Source organism: Anopheles cruzii, chromosome 2 (assembly GCF_943734635.1).
Source record: "Anopheles cruzii chromosome 2, idAnoCruzAS_RS32_06, whole genome shotgun sequence".
Lineage (NCBI taxonomy): Eukaryota > Metazoa > Arthropoda > Insecta > Diptera > Culicidae > Anopheles > Anopheles cruzii.
The window spans coordinates 52,727,236-52,745,610 of NC_069144.1; the positions used below are offsets into that span (position 1 = coordinate 52,727,236).

Genomic DNA, 18,375 nt, shown 5'->3' on the forward strand with positions numbered 1-18,375 from the left:
GATCGTCCGGAAAGAAGGACCCAAGTTCATCGCCACCATCCGACTACACATAATCATCAGCAAAAAATGTACAGACAGCGCGGTAATGATTTTCAAAACGACTTTTGTTGTAAGCATACTTAATCTTCGATGTTTTTTTCTGCGTAGCCTCCTGGCAACATTGCCAGCCCAACGTCCCGCTCCCTCGGAATGCCGTCTTAGCTGGCCACGATTCGGACGGCTCACCGCTCTTCGTTGGACGGGCGATCCACGAGGGTGGTCAGCTGCCAGGGAAAATTGTAGCAAACAGGCATATCGCCTATGTTTGCTGCAATGGCAAAGAGCACGAGAAACCGTTGTTTGAGGTGCTATGCGGCGGCAACGTTTCCTGGCAGCAGTCGGGATTTGGCCAAGTACCACCGAATGCTGTTCTCGGGGGACGTACCTCTGGTGGAGAACCCCTGTACATTGGTCGAGCCCATCATAACGGTAGCCTAACACCGGGAAAAGTTCACCCAAGTCACAGTGCGCTCTACATTCCGTACGGTGGTTCGGAACTCAATATGAAAAATTACGAAATTCTCGTAGAAAAGTGAGAAAAGTGGCGTAGTTTACACTGTTCGAAGGCTAAACTATAACAATAATAAACAACACATTTAGCGCAGAAAGTTAAACGATAGAAACTATTGAATGGTAAAAAAAATTCGTCTTTCTCCTACTGTAAAATTTAGGAGTGCTTTGGATTTCCTTATAATATGCTCATGATGATAAAATGGAATATGATGTAACTTTCCCTGAACTGTTCATGGAAAAGTGCAGTAAATTGTCGCAATCGTTCATTGTTGTGAATCTATACGATAAGATAAGATTAACAAGTGAATGTTTTATCAGCGAGCACGCTGCTAACGAAGATGTCGGTGTTATTGAAAAACTGCTCAGCTTATTAGGTTTGATTTGCTAAAAGTTAACCTTGCTAATCGACATGAAACGTAGATTGCAATGGCTTCCACTCCTGCAATTGAGGTGTAAATGTTCAGACAGGGAGTTTGTTAAAAGAGGTTCTTGGATTTTCGGATTTGGTTGCTTCGCCCGTTCGTTTATTTCAGCTAGGAAGAAACTTTAACAACTCACCACACTCAACTAACAGCTTGATTGATGTGACACATACATTCATATCTTCTTTCATACATTCATATCTTCATACACGATATTTTGATAATTAACATTCTTTTTTTAAGTATTATAGTTTTCTAAACAAAACAATCAATTAGTTTCATTAATTATTACAAACGTTAATAATTAAAAAATCTTCCTTTTCTGTCGCAGTCGCGACGTTGTTTGCTTGCGTGAAATGTTGCGTGCGAGTAGAGTAATCACCGCAACGTTGAACTTGAACTCAGCGAGGTTGTTGGAGCCGAACGGAAACCGAAGATCATCTCCAAAGCCGACTAAGCACGTGGAGCCGAAGCCGAACGACCGCGTGCTCACTTCGGAAACGATCGTGTCGATCTTGATTCAGACGCAATGATCGTGAAAGATGCTGTGAGTGAATGGTTGCCGGAGGTTCTAGCATCCGTGACAAACGTTCACTAAATGATAATATACAATTTAAAAAAGGGTGGGTTGTCAAAAGAACTTAATTAAGTTTTTAAATTTGCATATTAAATTCAAGATATCTTTACATCTCCCGGGGTCTGCACTTTAACAAAACAAAGTGTAAAAGCAAACAGTGTCCTTCTTTGCCATTCTCTTCACGTTACCAACACGCGACGTTCACTCGCTTGGTTCATTCCTAGATCGGCCGTTGCACATTCTCAATCTACGTATGTTTTTGTTTTACTAAGATTTTCAAACCACGCATTGCGGTGTGTAGTTTCTTTGAGTATGGGTATGGTAATCAAACAAGTTTTACGTCTGTAATGATACACCATCTTATCATTTCCCCTTTTTTATACCAGAATATATTGATACAAATTTCCCTTCTTTATCACATGCTTCGAGGTGACCGGCACTCAGTGCTCTATATAAGCTTAAGGCATCTGGTACGAGGTGAACAGTTCTGCCTAGATCGCTTCGACAGAAGGGCCCCCTACTCTGAGCTGAAAGCTGTGATCATTTACTATCGTCGCGCATCACAACCATTTGATAAGTCGAAATGGATAAAGGTAAGCAACACTGTGTAACCTTCCAACGGCATTTTACATTAAACTACACTAAATTCGTTTAGCGCTCTGTTTGCTTCTGCTGGCCACTTGGGAGTTCTGTCCACCCAACGCTCCAATCCCGCAAAATGCCATCTTAGCTGGTCACGATACGGATGGTTCTCCGCTTTACGTAGGGCGCGCGATTTACAAGGATGATCAACTACCAGGGAAGGTGGCAGCGAACAGGCATCTGGCCTATGTCAGCTACGGAGGCCGGGAGCATACGAAATCGTCGTTTGAGGTGCTGGTCAACGGCAACGTGTCGTGGGTACGGTCTGGGTTTGGCGAAGTACCACGTAACGCCATTGTGGGTGGCCGCACCACGAGCGATGAGCCAATGTACATAGGTCGTGCAAATTATCAGGGTAGCCTGACACCAGGCAAAATTTCCCAGCGCGACAGGGCGCTTTACATTGCGTACGGCGGTAGGGAAATCTATATCAGAAACTATGAAGTCCTGGTAGAGAATTAACGGCGCAGTTGTCGTCGGTAGACTTTAGAAGAAACTGCTCTGCCCGGGGTTTCCGCGGAGTTGTGGCATTGAAATTTCATTCATCTGGCGAGCTAGTGAGATGATAAATCGGGCCTCCGTGCCTTGCAAGTGCAGAGATTTCATTTCCCAGAAACGTAATCAAACACTTCCCTAAAAAGGTAATGAGCCTTTCCAATAAAAATATCATACCGAGCATAATATAGTAATATTCTGAATTTTATCTCAATTCGAAGTTGAGTCAATTTGTTGCGAATACTTGAGTAGCAAGCGGTAAATCTTATCTTTCTTACGATGTAAACATCCGATTCAAAACAGAAATCATTGCGCAAGGTTTTGAACTATTCCTTTTCTAGAAATTCTAAAAGCTTGCAAACAATAAGACGCGTGGCTCTTAATTTGCTCTTCGCTATCTGTCTCGCACTATTTTGTGTTTCTAGTAAATCACTATAAATAACGAGCTTTGTACATTTTCTCGAAAAGAGCTTTGTAGTTCACAAAACGTTCCTGCGTACTACGGCTGATTATGAAGACCTAAAGAAAGTGTTTGATTGCTGCGAAAGATAACGTGGAGAGTGTTTGATAACGCCTTTTAACAGTTCTTCGCATGCATCTCGCAATTTCACTGTCTAGTAAACCATCCAACGACACGCTACCGTAAACCACACGTTCCGTACCGTTGGAACAACAAAACAATCAAAATCGGCCAAAGTTGAAATTGTTCCTAAGTAGATTCTTTCAATTGTTAATTGTTAATTCAATTCTATTGGAATCATTCAAAAATAATTTTAACAAATCTCCGTTTGATTCGTTCCCACATTCATCGTCGCACCGAAAATATTGTAAGAAATTTGAATATCGGAAACATTTCGTCAATATTTCTTGTACAGGAAAAGTAAACAAAAATGAATGCTTTTCCACTATTATAAACACGGTACGTTGCCAATTGTATTCGACTGTGGGATTCAAATCTCTTTTACGCCTGAAATGATGCACCATCTTATCATTTCCCCTATTTATACCAGAATATATTGATACAAATTTCCCTTCTTTATCACATGCTTCGCAGCCCGAACAAAATGGTAACTCAGTTTTTCCATACTGAGAAGAAAAATTTGAGAGCCAATTCTTTTCTCACCAAAGGCCAGAAAGAGAACGCGACAGGGGGCAAAATTTTCTCTCTCTGTCACGCCAATATAGCGTCCAGTCCGCCACTCAAACGACAAACTGTTGGAGATTTTTGGTTCAGTGCAAAAGCATAAATGGATAAAGGCCAGAAAGAGAGCTCAAGCGAGAAATATTTTCTGTCTTCTTCGCACTATAGTGCCGCAGTATAATGCGGCACACTTCACGGAACGTTCCAAGCTGCCAAAATGTACGCTTCATTTTCTTGGTTTAGATTCGCGGTGTAAACGAAAATTATTGTGCGCGAAAATCTTGTTAAATAGATAATTTAAAGCATCTGTTTATTACGGTAAGTAACTTTAAAGTGAAGAGCAGTGAAAGTGGTTGTGTTTACATGAATCTTTGCACTCGGCTAATAGGTTTTATTATTGTTCTGGGGCAACACTTCAGTGAGCAGGGACTTTGGCGCGGAGCGTTCCGGTGCATTTCGGCAACAACGCGTCAGATTGGCAACAGCGCGACATTTCGATGCAACGTAATGTAAGTACATGTAATGTATACAGCAAATGTATCATTATACTAATCAATAAATTCAAAGTTTTTCAGATGCCTTCCCAAGCCAACCATTGCCTTTGGCATTGAATGCCAACGAAGGAGCGGACAATGCTGTGCGGACAATGCTGTGCGGATGATGGAATGCGGCCGCGTAGTGCTAAACTTAATCAAGGAGTGCAGTGAAAAGTGCTTGCCGGAAGCATTAAACAATTGTAGAAAAGTTGTAGAGTAAGGATAGTGAATAAATATAAAACATTGTTTACAAAACAGTCTGTTTGACAGTTCAATGGGAGTGAGAGGATAGTGAGAAAGAAAAATATATGAGACGGAGCACTCACGACGTGAGACTCACCAGTGAGACGCTTTTCTAATATAAAACGGGTATTGCCACATAACTGTACGAAAGTGAGCCGTTTTTCAAATATAAGACCATAGTGAGAGGGGTCTTCTCACAGGTTGAGATCTGCGATTAAAAAAATGAAAAATTGAGTGAATTTTTCGTTCGGGAAGCTTACAGCATCTGCTATGAGTTGAACAGTTCTGCCTGGATCGCTTCGACAGAAGGGCCTTCATATTCTGAGCTGAAATCTGTGATCATTTACTACCGTCGGTCATCGCAACCTCTTGATAAGTCTAAATGTATCAGGGTAAGCAACGTTGTGTAGTGTAACCTCGTAACGGCATTTTGCAACAACACCAAATCCTTTTAGCGATCTGTTTGCTCCTGCTGGCCAGATGGGAGTACTGGCCTCCCAACACTCCAATCCTTCAAAATGCCATCATAGCTGGCTACGATTCGGATGGCTTTCCACTTTACGTAGGCCGGGCGATCCACGAAGGTGATCAACTACCAGGGAAGGTGGCAGCGAACAGGCATCTGGCCTATGTAAGCTACGCAGGCCAGGAGTATCAGAAATCGACGTTCGAGTTGCTAATCAACGGCAACTTGTCCTGGGTTCGGTCTGGGTTTGGCGAAGTACCACGAAACGCCGTTTTAGGTGGCCGTATCGCGACCGGGGAACCACTGTACATAGGTCGTGCCGAGTACAAGGGTAGCTTGACACCAGGCAAGATTGCCAAGAGCCACAAAACGCTTTACATTCCGTACCTGGGCAAGGAAATCTCGATTAATGAGTATGAAGTCCTGGTAGAGAATTAACAGTGCAGTTGTCGTCGCTAGACTTTAGTAGAAACTGACCTACCTTGGAGTTCCATCGAGTTGTGGCAATGAAATCTCATTCATCTGTCGAGTTAGTCAGATGAGAATTCGGGCCTCCGTGCCTTGCAAGGTCCAAGGGCAGATATTTCATTTCCCAGAAACGTTATCAGACACTTCCCAAAAACGTAAATAGCCTTTCCAATAAAAATGTCATACTGGATATTATAATATTTTGAATTTTTGTTCAATTCGAAGTTAAACCCCTCGAAAGTAGTGTCCTTTACTTGCTACCTCATTGCTGTGCTGTTTTCAAAAAGTAAATCGAAACATTTGTGGCGAGTACTTAGCAAGTGGCCAATCTTATCTTTGTTTCGATGTTAACATCCGATTAAAAACCGAAATCAGCAAGGTTTGGGCAAGGTTCACAACTCTTCCTTTCCTAGAAATTCTGACAGCTTGCAAACAATAAGTCGCGAGACTCATAAATTGCTCTTCGCTATCTGCCTCACACTATTTTGTGTTTCTAGTAAATCACCATATTTGTATTTGCAGAAAGCTGTTTTGTAGTTTTCTTGATATTTGCAGAAAGCTTCGCTAGAAGAAGCAAAAACGCTGGAGACTTTTAACAAACCATATGCTGTAAATATTTGATTTGCGTCACAGAGCACTATGAGACGTTAATTTGCACGTAAAAATTGTGGCATAGTGTGAGTGTAGTGCTGCCAACACTAAACCACAAGAATTCAAATACCACAATAGCACTAATTGTTTTACAATCTACTTCTCAACAGTAACCAATGAGTTTATTGAACTAATTTACGTGTCATCATGAAAGCGTTTCACTAATCTCACATGCCTTAGTGCACAGTTCGTTTCAACGCAAGTAAGGTAGGTCACGGAACGGGGTGAGGAGTCACGATCGACACTACCGCTTCCAAAGCAAGCACGTGGTCGTTCGGCTCCACGTGGTTGGTCGGCACTTAGGCGAGATGCCACGAACTGGGAAAATTTGAAATTTATGAATAACAGATTTAAGAAAGATGTTTAAAATCTTAAAAACGAAGGCTCTTTAGATCGCGGAATAAATGGATGAAGCTCATTTTTTATTTCATTTGTTCATTGTTTTGTTTGTGGCACTCGTACACCTTTTATATGCATATGGTGTGTCTTGTGATATCTTGGAAAATACGGTCATCGGCACAACGACCGGAATAGGGAGATAAAAGAGTGTTTAGCAGGTATTCAACTTCGGTGTACTACGACTTCAAACAGCCACTTGTGTCCTGTAAGATATGCTAATATCAACCAACACAAGCTTCGAGTTTACTTATCACAGTTATCAATCAATTCGTCACAGCTTAAGACACCAGATATACACCAGACTGTTTCATTATGTCTAAGCACGATTTTGATAAATCACTACTCACTCCACATGACGTTTAAAGTGTCAAACTCGACAGATTCTTTTAGTATACACTTTAAATTAAAAAATGGTGTATCATACGTACAGGTTTCCTGAACTTTTGTGAAAATGCGAAACATTTCTCCAGAAAAGGGAAACGGATTCTGCACAAATGGTGCACTATTCCCAACATTTCACTGAGTCAGTTGGCAAAACAGGAAAAATAAGCATTGGAGTGGTTCGAAACGCAATAAGGAAATTAAAAAAAGAAAGCAGCTTTCAGGATAAAATGAAATCTGGGGGAAATCGGGTCCTTTGGATAAAAAATTGGATCAAAAAGGCATGCGTGTTTACGCTAGCAAGAAAAGTGCCTCCGTCCGAGATGTGGCTGAAAAGGTAGGATCAACTGCGAGTACCGTCCATCGAGCCAAAGTAAGATTAGGTCTATAGACATAAAAGAAGCAGAAAAAACCGAAACGGAGTGCAAACAAGATGCATTCGTTAGACCAAGGGCCCGTAAATTGTATGATCAACTGCTTCATGACAAACGAGTTTGCGTCATCATGGACGATGAAACATATTGCAAATTTGACTACAAAACTCTTCCGGATCTTCAGTATTACACTGTTCTGGATCGCCAGAATACTGATGATGCAGATACATCAATTTTTACTGAAAAATTCGGAAAAAAGGCAATGGTTTGGCAAGCCATTTGCGAGTGTGGCATGCATTCCGAACCGTTCGTGACAACAGAGACGATGAAACCCAAAATTTACATCCGCGAATGTCTGAATCAACGCCTACTGCCTATGATTCGAAACCATAAAGACCCGGTACTATTTTGGCCGGATTTAGCATCCGTGCATTACTCCAAGGATACGTTACCTGGTTCCAATCCAACGGGGTCCAGTTCGTTCCGAAGGAGATGAATCCGTCAAATTGTCCACAGGCAAGACCGATCGAAACTTTTTGGGCACTTACCAAGGCATACTTGAGAAAACATGTAAAGCCAACCAACACCATTGAAATATTTGCCAAAGATTGGAAGAAAGTGTCCAAAATGATTGCAAATCAGTCTGTGCAAAAGCTGATGCGTAGTGTTCGTTTAAAAGTTTGATCATTGGCATACGGTTAACCGGAATGTAATTTTGTAAAATTGTACTGTTAAGTAAGATAACAGAGCGTTAAATACAGAAAGAAAAATGGAGTTTGCTTGTAATTTGAATTTTTGGCGTTCATTTAAAATCGTGCTTAGACATAATGAAACAGTCTATATAAAAATGGAACTCTACTTTACAGATAAGTTCATCCTTGACGGCTAAAAGGTGAGCAAGAAACAATTGGCTAGACTTGTATTTGGAACGGATGGCACGAACGCAAGAGACAAAGAACATTTATTGGGCATATGCAAAGAAAGAAAACAAGATATTGAATATTTTCTTAGATAAGCTCGATGCAGTCAATTTATTTTCTCGATGATAAACTGACCGTCGATTGTTTCAACATACTTTCAGAACAAAGAATTCCTTTTTTTAGCAGTTTTTGCAATAATGTTTTTCATAGCTTTCATTAAAAAAATTAATTTTGTTGCTTAAGCAAATGTCGTTCGACTACTTGGAAAATTAACATCCAAACCATCCGAAATTGTGCAAATTTCTGACAACACAGTTACGATTTATTCTTCTCAAATGTTGGTGGTTTCGGTATCTGACAAGTTTTTTCCACTACCGTGTTGCTGTTGGCATTCTCAGTTCTCTATCAGAACTTCGTAGTTCTTGACGGAGATTTCCTTACCGCCGAACGTTATATAAAGTGTCTGGTGGCTCGGGTGGATCTTTCCAGAGGCTAGACTGCCCTTGTAATGAGCCCGGTTTACATACAGGCCCTCTCCGGACGATGTACGACCACCCAACACGGCGTTTGGCGGTACCACGCCAAAGCCGGACGAAACCCAGGACACGTTGCCGTCGCACAGTACGTCGAACGACTGTTTCGCTATCTCTTTGCCGTGGTATCCAACATACGCCATGTGCTTGTTCCCCAGGACCTTCCCGGGCAGTTGGTCGCTGTTGTGGTTTGCCCGCCCGACGTAAATCGGAGAGCCATCGGAATCGTGACCGGCTAAGATGGCACTCGAAGGAATTGGAGCGTGGTTCGAGCAGAACTGCCAGGAAGCTAACAGGAGAAAGTGTACCACGTTTTGGATTCTGCGTGTTTGCAATAAAGTATCGGCAGGCTTAACTTACAGTGTGGCTTTTTTGTTTCCATCTTTTAAGCAAATAAATTGCAGTGAACGATGCTGAAGAATGACCGCAGCTTTACTCCAACCTTCCAAAGCTCTTCTTTCGAAACGCTCTAGACGCAAATGTTAACATTGTAGCAGATGTTAAATGTTAATATAGAACCTTAAGACTGCGATAAAGAAGGGATACAGGCGTCAAGATGATAAAGAAGGGGTAGCACAGAGCTCACATTTGCAACGATGCCATATTCTGGTATAAATAGGGGAAATGATAAGATGGTGCATCATTTCAGGCGTAAAAGAGATTTGAATTGCGTTTTAGAGATATAGATACTTAACATTAACAAAAAGTTGGTGAAAAAGTTACGTAGAGCTGTTAAGAATCTACTGAGGAACAATTTCAACTATGGCCAATTTTAAATTGTATGTTCGTTATGCACAACCAACGGTTTTAATTGAAATGTTTAAATTCAAACTCGAAGGTCGCGCTTAACGATTAATATCGGTAGTTCCGAACGGAAACTGGAACCCATCATCACTATCTATTATGTGTTACCGCCATGATTCACGTTCTGGTTGCGTTAGCCCTGTGGCTTATTTGTTATTTCGAATGAATCACCCACTTTTCTGTATCGCTATTCAATCATTTTCCGTTGGTGTTGCATCTACACTAAACCTCCGGAACACAGAGGGTGTGTTAGATAAACACTCCGTCTCACAACACCACTTTAAATCATCTCCATAGGTGTGCGTGTGTGTTATCAGCTTATCAGCGGCTCCACGACCATCACATTACAAGCCGGCCACTTGTACCTTTTACGTACTTCCAGCGGCTACAAAGTCACCAGTCGTGTCAAGACCGTCCCGAAAGAAGGGCTGCCCAAAGTGTGGTTTGAAGCGAAGCCATCCATCACCGATTTGCGAGTTGCAACTCCTGATTATTACTAGCCCACAATGAACACCGGTAAGTTCCAGTCCCGGGAGTTGGATTTCCAGTCGCACCAGGTCTCTTATCAGGGCAGTTTACGCCAACGCCCTGTCCAAATCGATTCGTAACGGGGCGTAACCAGAAAACAGTGTTTTATCGTTATCACCAACCGCGTAAGTCGGTGCCAGTGGTCTGATTTCCGGTGCGAATTTCTGTTGCGTCATTTACTGGCCGTGGAGTGTTGGAGTGGCGCAATATTCATATCGGACCTTGTTGTTGTAGGTTTCACCTGGATTCCGTGGACCTCGCACCAGGGCATTCCGCCGGTGGCCGTTCACGCCGGCAACGATCAGGATGGGTCACCGATCTACGTCGGTCGAGCGTACCACGAAGGTGACCAGCTGCCAGCGAAGGTCCTCCCGAGCAAACAGGCAGCTTACGTGTCGCACAACGGGATGGAGATATTCAAATCCAACTTTGAGGTGCTGACGGGAACCGGATTCACGTGGGTTCACAGTGGCAATGGCCACGTCCCGGCTGGGGCAGTACTGGCTGGCAGCACAACTTCCGGGGAGCAGCTGTACGTCGGGCGGGCACATCACGAGGGAAGTTTGACTCCCGGAAAGGTTCATCGTTCGCACGGCTGTCTGTACATTCCGTTTGGCGGCGCCGAACAGAGCTTCCTGAGCTACGAGGTCCTCGTAGGACAGCAGCGCTGTAAGTGAAGCAGTTCACCGCAGTTACTAATCGAATGTTGCCACTTAACCTCAACATCTCTTCTGTGTTCTAGCCTCCTGGCAACACTGCTCGGCCCACGCTCCGGTCCCTCCGGGCGCTATCTTGGCCGGTCACGACTCCGACAGCTCGCCGATCTACGTCGGTCGGGCGTACCACGAGGGTGATCAGCTGCCAGCAAAGGTCCTGCCGAGCAAGCAGATCGCCTACGTGTGCCACAACGGCCAGGAGGTACCGAAGCACTCGTTCGAGATACTGTGCAACGGCAACGTGTCCTGGGTTCCGTCCGGATTTGGTAGCGTACCTCCGAACGCCGTGTTTGGCGGACGTACCTCGACCGGGGAGGCCCTGTACATTGGCCGGTCCCACTATATGGGCAGCCTGACACCGGGCAAGATCCACCCGAGCCACCAGACGCTCTACATCCCGTACGGTGGCAGCGAAGTCCCGATCAAGAACTACGAAGTTCTGATCGAGCACTAGAAGTTGATATCAGTGGCGGCTAGTCAGGCACTATTGTCGAAGGCATCATCTTCCACCGTGGCGTTTAGGAAAGGATTCCTCAAAATGTTTCAGATTCTTGCCAACTCGAATCGGATTGTAATGAAAGTACTTTGGACCCCGTATAATCTACTGCAACACAGGAAAATAAAACCATAGCAAATAATGGTTCGGATCCGGCAGACTATCTCCAGTTACTTTCTTGAGTTGCGGTACAATTTGAAATAGGGCCCGAAACGCTTTCATTACAGTTCGCATCGGTTTGGTAAGCCCTCTATTACGAGTCAGAAGCTACACAAATTACAAAATATAAATCGGCAACAAAACGCTGTGCTGTTTCTGTGGCGTTAAAGGCTGGCGGCTGACTTAGAAGGTACAGTCCCGCGTGTTGTCCGGAGTATTCTTGACCTGATCGAGTAACACCAGCTCGTAGGTGATGATCGTGCCGGCCATCTGTGGAGACAAACGTTAAACTTTAACGATGATTGCAACTATAAAATGAATCATTGAAGAAAAGGGACAAGACTCTTAAGAAAACAAATTCCTTTCCAGAAAACAATCGCTTGGGGCTGGGACAGAAAATCGGAATATGGACTGCTGCTTATCTAATCACCGGGTTCTGTTCCTATCTCGTGCCTTAGTCTGGTGTGCCGAATCGATAGGTAACTGATACGGAAGATCGATTTTATTTGCTTACTTCAAGCACCACGGCTCCGCTCCGATCGATAAGAAACGACCCGAGTGACCGGAGATGTTTGGTGCAGTCTTTGGTGCGGCCCGGAGATAAGATACGGTTGGAGACTGTTTGGCCACCTTCTGCGGTGGTTTTTCTGCAGACATTCCGCGACTTGCGCCAAGGTTTATTTATAGTCTAGAGGACCAAATCCTTCCCACGCAGCCACTTACCGCCAGTATGAGGGGCCGCCGGATGGAGAAGAACCGCATCCCCGAGAGGGCATTATCGGCGGTGGCCACCGAGTCGCAGAGTCGCCGCAGGTCCAGGTTCCAGTTGGAGCTCGGAAACCGGCGCAACGTTTCCAGTGGCAGATCGGCGGCACTGCTAACCGACGATACCACGAACAGCATCAAGAAGCAGCGGCCCATCAGAAAGGCGAGCGAGTACCAAAAGTAGATGGACGTCATGGTGGTCGGCTTCAAGCTAGGGACGCGGGACAGGGACAAGAAGGAAGCGGTTATGGTCCGAACGGGCGACTGGTGGGCGACTTCCGAAACCTACTCGAAGCTGTTGAAAAGTTGCATCGTGATGAAGAACATGTCGTTGGCGCAGGACACGAGAATGAGCCGCGAGAAGCGCCCATCCAGGAACCGGAGCAACTCGGTAAGGCGCACAAAATGGAGTCGCAGTTCGCGCCAAACGCCCACCGACTGCGGTTGTCCGGCCATCCGCTCGAGTCGCTCGTTGTACTGCAAGAACCGGCGCTGAAGACACACGCAGAGGCAGATGATAAACACGTCCACAAAGTGCCACGTAAATTTGGCAACGCGCATCGTCAGCTCAATGGCCCAGCCAACGGCCGGGTTGTAGGAGACGGCCCGCAGTACGTACGGATGCTCGCGGTGGAAGAAGTTCTTCCAGAATCCGTTCCGGTGCGGACAGTAGCGAATGTGGAGCACATTCAGCTGGTACGCCGAGATGAAGTTGAGGATGTCTTCGAGGAACGCGCAAAGAATCACACCGCACGCGATAAGCCGGACCTTGCGCCGGAGCGAGAGGGCCCCGACTGGCGGCCGGTATGGGGCGCTCCGGAACGGCAGCTCATCCTCGTACCAGCGCGTCATGATGGTGGACCAGTTTCGGGCCAACACTAGCAGCTCCAGCATGAACATCAGGATAATGGCGTAGTAGGCCAGCGACGCTGAAACGGAGCGCATTTCCGGTTGAATGGTGTGCTCCAACGGGAGTTCGCGGGTCGGACTTACACGCTACGGACACGCTGAACGCCGGCAGGTGGGTCGTGTGGTTCACAAGCATTACGACGAGTGTCAGCATCAGCGATAGGGTGACCGTGGCGTAGAGAAAGCGCACCGAACGGACACGCACCGTCACGTCGCGCGGATCACTTCCGGTGTAGCCCACGACCGGTAGGAGCGAGAACAGTTGGCCCATAAAGATGACTGCCGAGAGGGCTTCGTGTGCACTGCACTCTCTGTCCGTCCTTGACCCGCGTCCAACCGGGCTATCCGTCACCAGCACGGTCGATGTCGCCGAAATGATGGCAAGCCGCTTGACGGGAGTCTCTTCCGACTCGGCTGGTGTCATCGTGGACGGTTCTGCAAACCACACAAAAGAAGCTGACTCCACCCGCTAGGATCTAGACGAACCTGGACGGTGCTCGTCGAGACAGGAACTGTCAAGCCTGCCACTGGGCAGGCCAACGAATCCTGCCGGCCGACAATTGAATATGCCGTGCCGTGTCGGGCAGGAAACAAGTTGTAAACAAAACAATTATCCCTGGGCCATGGTTCCACTTTCACTTGGTATCCTGGGAATCTGGCCACATGACACCGCGCGGACACGGACGGATCGTGACGTCACAGATGTCTGGCTGATTGAAAGTCAACACAGGGGAGGGCAGCATGTTGGCTTCCGGTGTGATTACAGGGAGCTTTGCCCGCGCTGAGCTGATGAGCTTACTGGATGGAAGCCAATTATGCTGGGTAGACTCCCCATGACTCTATCACTCTCCGGTCCACCACCACCGGAGTCCACGGAGGCTGCCGGCTGGCCACCGTTTACCGAGCGTTTGACCGATAATTAAAAGGTAAACACCCGATGTTGATGGATCGGTTGTGGGCTTAGAGGCGCACTCTGACGCTAAATGGGCCTGAAAATAGTTCATCATCAGCCGGTTCGCCTTCGTTCGCAATGTGTTGGGTGAATGGGCAAATAAATTATATCTGCGGCAGCGGATTATTACACTGCGATTCGGACGGCAGACAATGAGATTGATACATCGAATGAGTGGACTTCTCATCCGAATGGTAACATTAAAGTTGCTGATGGTAAAGTAAATAACACCGTCGTCGGCAGACAACCGTTGCACATTCGCTACCAAAGTTTTGGTCAAGCGTACTGCTTCTATTATTGAACCTTTCTATAAGAGTTTTTTCCTTCTTTAGCAATGCGGTCACACAATTTCCGTTCACACAAGTAACCATATCCAAACTTGTCCACATTAATAAACGATTTGGTGTTTGTTAGAATTTATTAAAAGATTTTTTGCGCACTAGTCTAAATGTTCGCTAAATAAAAATAACTAACGAACATCAAACAACAAACGAAAAAAATTCAAAATTATTCCTCACAAGTTCGCTTGCATCGCACGGCACATTGCACGCAATTTGGGCAAAAGTATTACTTGCGGTACCTGACGCTAGATGTCGCTAGGAGATAGAGCGTGCTCGATTTCAAACAAAATTGCTTTCTCCAATGTTTGGTGATTACTGTGGGTTTGGTGTTTCGTAGTTACAATTTATTATTGTTTTCTGGAGTATCATAACTTTATTTTTAATCACTGCTCTGTTTCGACTTCTAGCATATGTTGTTAACCCAGAAACCGATTTCATAAAGCACGCCTAAAGTTCATCGACATTTTGTTTCTTTTTCATTCTCTCTGTCTCTCTCTCGCTGTCTTTCGCCCTCTTTTTCCTTAGCACCCTTCTTTAACCCCCGTTTACCGTTCCGCTTCACTTCCTTCCGTGTTCCGTTGCGGCTTTCGGTTCGGTTCCCGTTTTCGTCAAACCACACAAGATTTCCTCGCCATCGTCATCATCATCGTCAGTGTCAGCAGCGGTACTGATGGCTGATGGAGCTCCGCTGCCGCGACCGCCCTCCGAGAGAAGCGATACAATCACTTCACAAGCGCCGCGTTTCTCACGTCAGCCGTGGCCGCGTTTGGCGTCGTCGTCTCGTCGTCGGTCGAAAAATAGGAGCAAGAAAAGCAGAACAGAGCGCGAAAGCAAATCAGGTCGAGCAGCGGAACCGAAAACGATGCCACGCGGGAGACGCGCGGTTGAGGGGCCACTTTTCCACGGAGCCACGGGCCTTCGTCGTCGAGCAGAGAGCCCCTGAATCCGTTCCGAACGGCCCAACGACGTCACCAAGTAATCCAGTTGACGTCGGTGAAAGGACGGCAGGAGAGTGAGAGAGAGAAACGGTGGGGGAACGGGGCACAGTGCCAGTATAGTGACTTGCGCAATGAAGCCAACAACAACAGCAAAAAGACAACGACGAGCACCGCGAGCATCGGGAGTCGTCAAAGTAGCCCAGCCAAGAGACCTGCTGCGTGAAATTCCGTGGCCGTACCAGACACCCCAAAGGGAAAATGCGTCTCAGCGACGGGAAAACGTCGGCCGGAAGGGTAAAGGTCCTGGAGGCCGGGAAATGCTTTGTGACCTCGGAGACCTATAATCCTGGGGCGCAGAAAGGGTCGGCTTGGTATTGTTCTGTTTCGTAGACGACTTGGCCGCCGTATCGTAGGGTTCCTTCGAGGCAAACACTGCACGTATGCTAATGATATACCCTTTTGAGGTGCTGAAGGACATTGTACGGTCTTTCCGTGGCTGAGAAATTCACAACATCCCGGTATTTACACAATACTTGCGGACATTTGCAACATTTTTACGGATCTATAGTTTCTTGTTGTTTGATTAACAAAAAACCCAACCAGCACGTGTTGTCATTAAGGGCTGATATAATGTGCCAATATTTAAAAAGCCTTTGAAACCCGTGAGAGCTTTATTGCGGGCTTTGATAGAGTTTTATTCGAAAAGGCATTTACAGCAGTCTTCCTCAAAGCTCGCCGCGTTCTTCTGGCACCAAGGCGAGCCTTGCTCTATTAGTAACATTTCCGTCATCTCACGAGCGAAATTGAACACGATTATAGAACACGCAAAACTGAAACCCCTTTTTTGTAGAAGAAAAAAATCGAAATCTCTTGCATACTGCCAATTTTAAAGAAAACCATTTAGTACTTGAACCTTGGCAGCGCTTAAAGCAAAGAATCGTACGCGTTTAATCCACACAGGATAATAAGGCGATTAGGTAGGTATATTTATACAATTCACTGGCATCAAAGAGAACGCCTGAGTGGTAGCAGAATTCACGTAATCAGAATTTACTCCCGGTTCGTCTAACTTTCACAGTGACTGCGCTAGAGAATGGCACGAAACAGCTGGATAGGAGGCGCAAAAATGTCCCCATTCTGAGACGACGTTCCTACAAGCAGAAAACGTTTCGCAACCACAAACTCACAAGATTGGTATGCCAATTAATGTGCCACGTGTCACGAAGTTGAAACAATATCAATAAGAGCCTTCGTTCGTGACATTCCACGCATTCCGCCCAACAGACATAACATTCCGATTCAGAAAGCTGCGTAGATTCTCCTTAGAATGATGTTAACATTCGTCGGCTAGAAAGGCCAGGGGCAAATGTTAGCGAGTGGAGGTGTGGTATATAGTACAACACAAACAACGCTTGTTAATGGAACATGAAATGTTTGCATTAGCACTTTGAATTTATTTTGTCGGTATGACATAAGACTACTTTAAAAAACTAATCCTTAGAAGCGACATCCAATCAGAGATCCATTTTTCAATACTTTTATAAGAAGTGAACCACTGTGCTGCCAACTCGTTACTCATGCAACGGCACATGTAGTAGTCTGAAGGAGCAACATCTGGTGAATACAGTGGGGGGGTTAATAGTTCCCATCCGACATTTTCGGGATAGGTTTTGACCAGTTTGGCGATGTGTGGACGAGCGTTGTCATGTTAAAAATCAGTTTATTTTGTCTTTTATCTCTTTCTGGTCGTTTTATGGCCGAAGCTTGCTCCAAACGCATTCATTGTTGTCGATAGCGTTGTCCACCAATAATTTCATAAGGTTTTAAAAGCTCATAGTAAACCACACCTTACAAATCCCACCATATTGTATAACCTTTGCACAGTGAATATTTCGCTTTGGTTGCGATGGACCTGGTTCACCAGGCCAGGTATCCAGGCCTTTTTGGGTTTAGGATTCTCGTAATAAATCCCCTTTTCATGAGCGGTGAAAATTCGGTAAAGAACCCCGTTCTTTTCTGGCGAGCAAGCAGTAACTCGAAAACCACATCTGACACGTTCTCTCAGCAAAAGCATGTTCACCTTAGTCATCCATTAAAATACGATGACTTCCGAATTGGGTATCAAATATAAAAGAAAACATACAAGCATGTCTCAAAGGTCTGCTAGGGTTAATGAATGGCTAACGTTCTGACCAAATAGCTACATCGAGCACCATTGGCACAGCTTAACAACAACGGCATTTAGGCGTCGCGCCTTCGATCTCCATGACCGAGCCTGCCAGCCTGCGATAATCAATCGAAAGAACAATTGTAAACTGCCTCATCATTACCAACGTTGATCCACCGTTATCTACCCCGCTGTGGCTAACGGCACCCTCCTGGCTTCCGATAACGCAACGCGACAAAAAAGGAACAAACCTTGCAAAACAATCGTTGACCGTCTGGTGTGTCGTTTGGTGCTCGAGTGATCGAAGCAACCCACAATCAGCGGTATCGCCTTAGTTTCTGGCCTTAACGTCGTGCCGTGTGCAAAACTCTTAGCATTGCGCACGGCACTCGCATTCGCCAGTTTAAACTGCTCGAAAAGGAACGCCGATGCGCGTTCGAGCACCGGTGGTTTCCGCGTAGCTTCGTAGAATTTGTGGAGGATGTGGTTTCCCTAAATCGGAAAGCATCGGATATCTTTGGCCACTGTTGAAGCTATCTTTTAAGGCTCATCCTTCCAGACTCCAGCATTCCAGGCCCCAGAGACACTCCGTCGACACTGCATTCAAATCGTTGCGGTGCGAAGGTACGCCGACATTTATTCAACAACCTACGCCAACGACCTTATCAGATGCCTATAAAAAGGGCTGGCACACGCCTCGGCTACGGTCAGTAGGTTTCGCGCTGTGATTGACGACTGCCATCTGTGTACTGTGCGCGTGTGTGGCAAAAAAACGATTAGTGACTCTGGATGCTGTCAGG

At 45.6% G+C, this 18,375-nt stretch overlaps 4 protein-coding genes and 1 long non-coding RNA gene across 5 annotated transcripts; 4 read left to right on the forward strand and 1 right to left on the reverse strand.

Moving 5' to 3' along the window:
- The first annotated feature begins 10 nt into the window (after positions 1 to 10).
- Positions 11 to 575, forward strand: LOC128277951 (natterin-3-like). The gene is made up of 2 exons (XM_053016565.1): positions 11 to 82; positions 148 to 575. Exons 1-2 carry the CDS (start codon positions 67 to 69, stop codon positions 573 to 575), a joined length of 444 nt encoding a protein of 147 aa, XP_052872525.1. The 5' UTR covers positions 11 to 66.
- A 1,540-nt stretch (positions 576 to 2,115) lies between these two features.
- On the forward strand, positions 2,116 to 2,655 carry LOC128266943 (uncharacterized). Its single transcript, XM_053003733.1, has 2 exons — positions 2,116 to 2,144; positions 2,207 to 2,655. The coding sequence occupies exons 1-2, from the start codon at positions 2,135 to 2,137 to the stop codon at positions 2,653 to 2,655; spliced, it is 459 nt and encodes a 152-aa protein (XP_052859693.1). The 5' UTR covers positions 2,116 to 2,134.
- Positions 2,656 to 2,898: 243 nt separating this feature from the next.
- On the reverse strand, positions 2,899 to 13,601 carry LOC128266944 (gustatory receptor for sugar taste 64a-like). Its single transcript, XM_053003734.1, is given in 4 exon segments — positions 2,899 to 2,931; positions 11,729 to 11,773; positions 12,227 to 13,197; positions 13,262 to 13,601. Coding segments are annotated over 4 exon segments (1,389 nt in total).
- On the forward strand, positions 4,020 to 4,582 carry LOC128277954 (uncharacterized). Its single transcript, XR_008269408.1, has 3 exons — positions 4,020 to 4,147; positions 4,249 to 4,338; positions 4,397 to 4,582. It is a non-coding gene; the product is annotated as an uncharacterized LOC128277954 (long non-coding RNA).
- LOC128277950 (uncharacterized) lies at positions 9,991 to 11,775 on the forward strand. Its single transcript, XM_053016564.1, has 3 exons — positions 9,991 to 10,120; positions 10,367 to 10,801; positions 10,875 to 11,775. The coding sequence occupies exons 1-3, from the start codon at positions 10,111 to 10,113 to the stop codon at positions 11,300 to 11,302; spliced, it is 873 nt and encodes a 290-aa protein (XP_052872524.1). The 5' UTR covers positions 9,991 to 10,110; the 3' UTR covers positions 11,303 to 11,775.
- Positions 13,602 to 18,375: the final 4,774 nt, after the last annotated feature.